General features: G+C 33.8%; 2 protein-coding genes across 2 annotated transcripts; both read right to left on the bottom strand.

The window, feature by feature from the left end:
- Positions 1 to 2,462: 2,462 nt before the first annotated feature.
- On the bottom strand, positions 2,463 to 3,392 carry LOC127669288 (olfactory receptor 14J1-like). Its single transcript, XM_052163125.1, has one exon. It carries the CDS (start codon positions 3,390 to 3,392, stop codon positions 2,463 to 2,465), a length of 930 nt encoding a protein of 309 aa, XP_052019085.1.
- Positions 3,393 to 6,582: 3,190 nt separating this feature from the next.
- LOC127669287 (olfactory receptor 14J1-like) lies at positions 6,583 to 7,539 on the bottom strand. Its single transcript, XM_052163124.1, has one exon. It carries the CDS (start codon positions 7,537 to 7,539, stop codon positions 6,583 to 6,585), a length of 957 nt encoding a protein of 318 aa, XP_052019084.1.
- Between the last annotated feature and the right edge of the window lie 423 nt (positions 7,540 to 7,962).

The following is a 7,962-nucleotide window of genomic DNA, read 5'->3' as shown; positions in this document are numbered from 1 at the left end:
TTTATTAATTAGGATTTCAAAAGCATACTAGGTATGTTACCAGATCTCTTTGGAAAGTAGGTAACCAAGCTTGGAATAGATAAGGACAGGGCTACGAATGGCCCAACACAGACCACAGTACTGACAACTGGACTCAGATAATGATTGCCATACTATTGATTTGCTGATTCATAGATTGGATTCTGAACTCAGAACACAGCTTTCTAAAGCTGAGCACCTAACCCACCAACTTTGGTAGAAATGGCTCCTGCTTAGCTTCTGCTTTCTGTTTTTCTCTAAGCTGGTGTCTCCAGCTGGAGCACCCAATGTAATAACTTAGGTCTTGTATTTACATTCTAGATATCGGAAAATCAGAAGAGGAAGTGTTTTGCCACTTGGAAGAAAATGGTAGTAATGTCTAATGTTTATGGAATTCACAGGTGATTGCTTGTTCATCACAGTGTTACTATTAATAGAAAGTAAATTATATGTAAATGAACCACACAAATGCAAATACATAACAAGCATCGAGAAATGTATTCTTTTTTAAAAGAATTACACATGTTTTTTTGTTTGGGGTCTGCAACAAAGCTTTTGCTACTACGCAGATATTAGCTTAGAAGCTTGGAATACCCAAGACACAATCTACATATCTAATGATGTCCAAGAAGAAGGAAGGAGTGGCCCCTGGTTCTGGAAAGGTTCAGTGTAGCAGTGTAGGGGAATACCAGGACAGGAAGGTGGGAAGGGGTGGAAGGGGGAACAGGGGGAGGGAGGAGGACTTATGGGATTTTAAGGAAGGAGAGATCCAGGAAAGGGAAAATCATTTGAAATGTAAATAAAGAATATATCGAATACAAAAAAAGAAAAAGAAATAAGGCAAACTATTTAATGTCAAAGAACACAACATTCCCAAAATTGTTTTATGTATTTGAAAGATCAATAACTTCAAAGAAAATAACTATTACTAAAATGAAGACATTCAGCATATCTAGGACAAAAGACAACAAAATACTTATAAACCAAATATTAGTTACTTACCCATGACATTTGGTAATAATAAGCCAATATGTTGTGAGCCAAAATTTATAAGTGAATGCTCATGTAAATAAATCTAAAATATAAAGTTAGGAAATGGAATTGATTTGCGTATGCTGTAATTCAGACAACTAATAAAATAACAGGCTAGCACATGTATTTCTGAAAATATGCAACTCAAAAAGAATCAAATGTAATTCACATGCCTCTGAAGATGGAAAGAACAGGCCAATGTCTGAGGAGGTAATAGGCCTGACGAACAGTCATTTGTGGGTGTATCTTGAAAATCTAGACTGACCAGCTTTTATTTTTACAGGTGTCAAAATCTAAGACTAAATATACTATATACAACATCTGGATAGAAAAAGTGTCCTGAATAACAGCAATAGAGACAGAAGAGTTGTTTTACTACGTTAAAATGAGGGATTATCATTCTTATGAAGCTACTTACAAAAAGAAAAGAAATATATAAGATTTTAGTAATATGAAAACTAACAAGTAGTATTATTGTGCTTGATCTGTTGAGCTAACACACATTTGAAAAAAGTTTGCAAAGGTGGATTAGAATTATTACTGAAATGCAAATCTTAACAAATTCCAATGCTGTTTATCACCATGTTACAGACATCTGGCAGGATTTTATCCACCTCTGAGTTTCTGACTGTATCCATAGCTGTTCATGAACAAGTAAAATCATGAGAGCTTTAGAAGTGCTTAGGACCTACATTTTTTAATTGACACATAAATGTCTTATTTGTACAAACCCTATTGGTCACATCAGTTAAGAGAGTTAAATATGTCATATAATTTGATCCAATTAACCTATTCTTTAGAATTATACAGACAAAGCTTGGTAATAACAAATGCATGTATCAAATGACTTAACAATAATTAAGTATTGAAGATATTTTTATATCGGAAAAATGAGGGAATATATACTGAAAATTTGAATATAAATTGAAAACTGTAGTTCAGGAAAATATCAACTGTAAGACTATGCAAAATCATCTACTAATATTATACACATTTAAACCAAATGTATACTACTAGACAAAAATAATTTTAAAATAAAAATTGGAAAATAAATAATTGACTTAAATTTATAACTTGGTGGTGGACCTAGGACTATTAGTATTATGTTTGTGTTTTACTTTTTATAATTTTGCCTCAGCAAAAGTGTTAGAAATATACTAAAATTGTCAGTATGTCTGCATGTTTATGTGTTAGGAAGTAAAAACTAGTGAATCTATATTACAAGGCTATTAAAATTTTTTATCAATTTAAGGAAAAACACATTTAATGCTAAAATGCAAAGAAATAAGACAATATACTTACACAAGTACATGATTTTATAATATAGTTTATGTATAGGAAAACAAAACAAAACATTCCTCTTCCTTAGAGTTTGAAGAAAACCCAATGACTAAACTCATTCATGGGTATAATTAAACAGTAATAAACAATGGGCCTAATGATTCCAACAAGTGATATTTTGTATTAAACAATAACTTCCTTGCAACATTCTTTAGGGTCTTATTTCTTAGACTGCAAATAACAGGGTTGAGAGTTGGAGGTAGTACTGTGTAAAAGATAGAGAATAAAAACTGTAAAGCAGTTGGAGAGTCTGAGGTTGGATTTAGATATGTAAAGGTTCCTGTAGAAAAAAACAATGAGACAACAAAGAGATGGGGAAGGCAAGACGAGAAAACCTTAGACCTGCTTTCAGCAGATGGCATCCTGAGAACTGTGGAGAATATGTGGACATAGGAGATGACAATCCCAATAAAGCAAGCAAAGGCCATTATAGCCACAAAATTAACCACTCCCATTATTGCAAGGTAATCATTAGAGCAGGAGAGTTTGAGCAACTGGGCAACATCACAGAAGAATTGGTGAATAATTCTGTCACCCCAGAATCTGATAGAGAGTACACCTGTTGCACATAAAGTTCCAGAGATGCTTCCACTTAACCACACAGCTGCCACAGCCCAAGTGCCCATTCTGGGACTCATGATGACCTCATAGTGCAGTGGGAAGCAGATGGCCATATAGTGGTCATAAGACATCACTGTGAGAATGGCCATCTCACTCCAGGCCAAAGCTGTGAAGAGAAAAACCTGAATCATGCACTGTCCATATGAAATATAGCCACTTCGTGCCAGTGAACTGTCAACATACTGGGGAACTGTGACAGAGAGGGATGAGAAGTCCAGAATGGAAAGGTGCTTCAGAAAGTAATACATTGGAGAGTGGAGCTGTGGGTCCAGTGTTGTGATGGTGATAATGGTGAAGTTCCCTGCTGAGTTGAATAAGTATGTCACCAAGAAGAGCAAAGCATGAAAGATCTGCAGCTCCTGGTTGTCAGACAAACCCATGTGGAGAAATCTACTCACTGTAGTTACATTTTTCATAATCATTTTGAAAACAAAATTTGTTATGGCAGCTGGAAAATGAAGCAGTATGTTAAATTTAGCAGAAAGACATTTGGGCAATAGTTATGTGTTCATTAATATTTATTTCAATAATTAGTCTCTACATACTATCTATTATCTACTATCTATCTATACATTTTTCTGTTTATCTATCTCTACCATCTATCTACACTTGTTGAGAAATTTAAGTGAGAGCACATTTTTTTCTCATCTCCATAGAACTCACACTATCCACTCATATACCTTCAGGTGTAGATGTGATCCATCACTAGTCCTCTCAAGGAATGTGTTTTTGTTTGCCCCCTTTAAAAGCACTGTTTCACTGCCACAATTGAAACCCATTCCTTTTCTTTAAGTCATCAATAGTCAGTCAGTGATGGAAGGACTGTGGAATGGGTTTTTAAACATAGATAGGATTGGTTATGTATAGCTCAAACAGGGTACCATGTTACCAATTGAAATAGGTATTTTTAGAAAATATACCAGGAATTAAAATATGGTTTGCTTGTCCACTGGAAACAGCTATTCTCTCTTAGAAAACAATAATGCCATTATAGCAAGAAAATATTGGTTATTGTTGAATCAAGTATAAAATGTGTTTGAATACTATGCAGGAGTTATTGAAATCAAAAAGAAACATGTTTGTGTAAAGGGAGTGCTCACATGATGCATTCAGATTAGATAACTTATTTCATTTATGAGTATTTTGGGGACAAACAGCTTCCATTTGAATTTAGTTACTATCACTAGTACTTGCCTTCAGATGTAGCTACCAAGGAGTTATTAGCTCTTACCAAGAGAAATGACAATTGCAAAGACAGATGGTGATTTCTTGAGATGGTTTAAGATGAGAGGAAAATGGCTAATATCCAATAAGACACTGCAAATTTAATTTGGTGTCTTCATTGGTGATTCTAATAGAACTCTTGCTTTAGTTCATGGTCCTTTTCTTATTTGAGGGATTGAAAATAACCCATCATTCTCTCCTTGCAAGTTGCACATTGGTGTTTGGGGGATGATGAGCATAAAATGAATTATCAGCTTTCTGCATGGTTTTCTTGATGTTGTTGTTGTTGTTGTTCTATTGGTGAGTTCTAGGCAACAAAATAAAATCAAATTTCATCATATAGTTTCACGTTTTCTTAAAATTTGTGTACTTAGTTGAGGTCACCATTTTCAATCTTGAGGCATTTTTCATTTAATGGCATCTCTTGTAACAGGAAGAACTCAGTCCAGCACGCTCACACCTCTTTCTCAAAGAATGAACCTACATCTAAACACCTGACAGGATGTTGGAATTTCATTGTAATTAAAGTGATCTTATAGCCAAACATGATATTAGAAACTAAGGCCCTAGACCTGTGGCAGCATGAGGCTGAATGCAAACCAGTGTGTGCTCCACAGAAAGATCCACCACCTATGGGAAAATAAAACACTGTTAAATAAACTAGATAAATTTGTATCATCTGGTTCAGCTTTTATATTCGAAAGCCTCTTGTCTCCTGCCCTGTGTACCTCAGTCATAACTTGAATCATTCTAGAATATCCTCACACTGTTTGATTCCTTCAATACTTCATATACAGAATAGAGATCAGTGCAAATCAAAGATCTCCCAAATATTTCTCAGTTTTCATTCTTTCAAATTCTTTTCTTTGATAGTATATTTCTTTGAGGTTGGTAAAATGATAAACATACCTATAATTATTGTTCATAATAAATTTTATATTGGTTCATTTAAATTAACACTTCTATCTGATAAATCAAACTCATTCATTTAATATTAATATTTTAGTCTGACAAATCAAACCAGTACGCTGCAAGTTGAGAAAGCTCAGTAATATTGACCATTCATGGAAATCAGTCAGGAGACATGTTTGAGTCCTTCCTAAAATAGGTGTCCATTGATCCACACCAATAGCTTCATCATTTGCAGTTATGCATTTAAACAGAAAAAAATTTACCTGTTCATAGCTTAAGTAACAATATTGACATCGAGTTCTCACAGGTGTCAAAATGTAAGACTAAATATACTATATACAAAATTTGGATAGAAAAAAGTGGCCTGAATAACAGAAATAGGACTGAAGACTTGTTTTACCACTTTAAAATGAGGGATTATCATTATTATAAAGCTTCTTACAAAAAGAAACAAATATATAGGATTTTAACAATATGAACACTAACAAGTATTTTTATTGTGTTTGATCTCTTGAGCTAACACACATTAGAAGAAATTTTGCAAAGGTGGATTAGGATGATTACTGAAATACAAATTTCTTCAGATTCCAGTGCTGTTTATCACCATATTACAGTCATCTGACAGGATTTCATCCAGCTCTGAGTTTCTGACTGTATCTATAGTTCTTCATAAACAAATAAAATCGTGAGTTTCAGAAGTGCTTAGGACCTACATTTTTAATTTACACATAAATGACTTATTTGTAGAAAGCCATATGATCACATCAGTTAAGAGTTGAATATTTTATATGCTTTGTTTCAATAAAACAATTTTTTAGAATTATAGAGACAACGCTTGGTAATTACAAATGCATGTATCAAATGACTTAACAATAATTACGTATTGAAGATATTTTATATAGTAAAAATGAGGGAATATATACAGACAAATTTGAATATAAATTGAAAACTGTAGTTCTGGGAAATTTTAACTGTAAGAATATGCAAATTCATCTACTGATATCATATACATTTAAACCAAATGTATACTACTAGACAAAAATAATTTTAAAATAAAATTTAAAAATAAGTTAATAACAAATTTATAACTTGGTGGTGGACCTAGGGCTATTAGTTTCATGTTTGTGTTTAAATTTTTGTAATATTGCCTCTGCAAAAATATTAGAAATATATGGAGATTGTGAGTATGTCTGCATGTGTATGTGTTAGGGACTAAAAACTAGAGACTCTATATAACAAGGCTATTAAAATGTTTATTAATTTGATGGGACAGCACATTTAATAATAAAATGCAAAGAAATAAGACAATGTACTTCCATAAGTAAATGATTTTATAATTTAGTTTTGTGCAAGAGAAGAAAACAAAACATTACAATTCATTAGAGTCTAAGGAAAACCCAATGACTAAAATCATTCACGTATATAATTAAACAATCATAAACAATGGGCCAAATGATTCCAACCAGCAAATGTTGTACTAAATAGTAACTTCCTTGCAGCACTCTTTAGGGTCTTATTTCTTAGACTGTGAATAACAGGGTTGAGTGTTGGAGGTAATACTGTGTAAATGATAGAGAATAAAAACTCCAAAGCAGTCGTAGAACCTGAGGTTGGATTTAGATAAGCAAAGATTCCTGTAGAAAGAAACAATGAGACAACAAAGGGATGGGGAAGGCAAGTAGAGAAAACCTTAGATCTGCTTTCAGCAGAGGGCATCCTGAGAACTGTGGAGAATATGTGGACATAGGAGATGGCAATCCCAATAAAGCAGACAAAGGCCATTAGAGACACAAAATTAATCACTCCCATTATTACAAGGTAATCATTAGAGCAGGAGAGCTTGATCAACTGGGGGACATCACAGAAGAATTGGTGAATGATTCTGTCACCACAGAATCTGATACAGAGTATACCTATTGTGTATAACATTCCAGAGATGCTTCCACTTAGCCACACAGCTGCCACAGCAAAAGCGCACTTTCTGGGACTCATGATGACCTCGTAGTGCAGTGGGAGGCAAATGGCCACATAGCGGTCATAAGACATCACTGTGAGAATGGCCGTCTCACTTGAAGCAAAGCCTGTGAAGAAAAAAATCTGCAGCATGCACTGTGCATATGAAATGTATCCACTTCCTGCCAGTGAACTCTCAACATACTGGGGAACTGTGACAGAAAGGGATGAAAAGTCCAGAATGGAAAGGTGCTTCAGAAAGTAATACATTGGAGACTGGAGCTGTGTGTCCAGTGTTGTGATGGTGATAATGATGAAGTTCCCTGCTGAGCTGAATAGGTATGTCACCAAGAAGAACAAAGCATGCAAGATCTGAAGGTCACGTTTGTCAGAGAACCCCTTGAGGAGAAATCCGTTCACTGTGGTTATATTTTCCATAATTATTTTGGTTATAGAAGTTGTGGTAGGAGCTGAAGAATAGAATAATATATTACATGCAGTGGAAAGACAGACCCTTAGGCATTATTTGTCAATATTTATTTCAATACTTACTCTATATACTCTATCATCTTGGTATATATTATCTATGTAGATATGTGATCTGTCTATCTATACTGTACTTGTTTTTATTTATTTTTATTAAACTAATACAATTTATTTTAAAATATACAACTCAGTATTGACATTTTGAAGTCTTCAACATAATTTATAATAGATAAATGCCTCTTAAATATACATGATATCTTCTGAAGCTAAAAGTAATATTCACTTAACCAGTTCTTAACATCTATTTGGAACATTAAACTTGATAGAAGTAGAAAAAAGCTCTTATGAAGGTCTCTATGAAAGGAAATTGCGACA

Source organism: Apodemus sylvaticus, chromosome 19, assembly GCF_947179515.1.
Source record: "Apodemus sylvaticus chromosome 19, mApoSyl1.1, whole genome shotgun sequence".
Classification (NCBI taxonomy): domain Eukaryota; kingdom Metazoa; phylum Chordata; class Mammalia; order Rodentia; family Muridae; genus Apodemus; species Apodemus sylvaticus.
The sequence above is the reverse complement of the archived record's forward strand: the minus strand, read 5'-3'. Positions and strand labels throughout refer to the sequence as shown.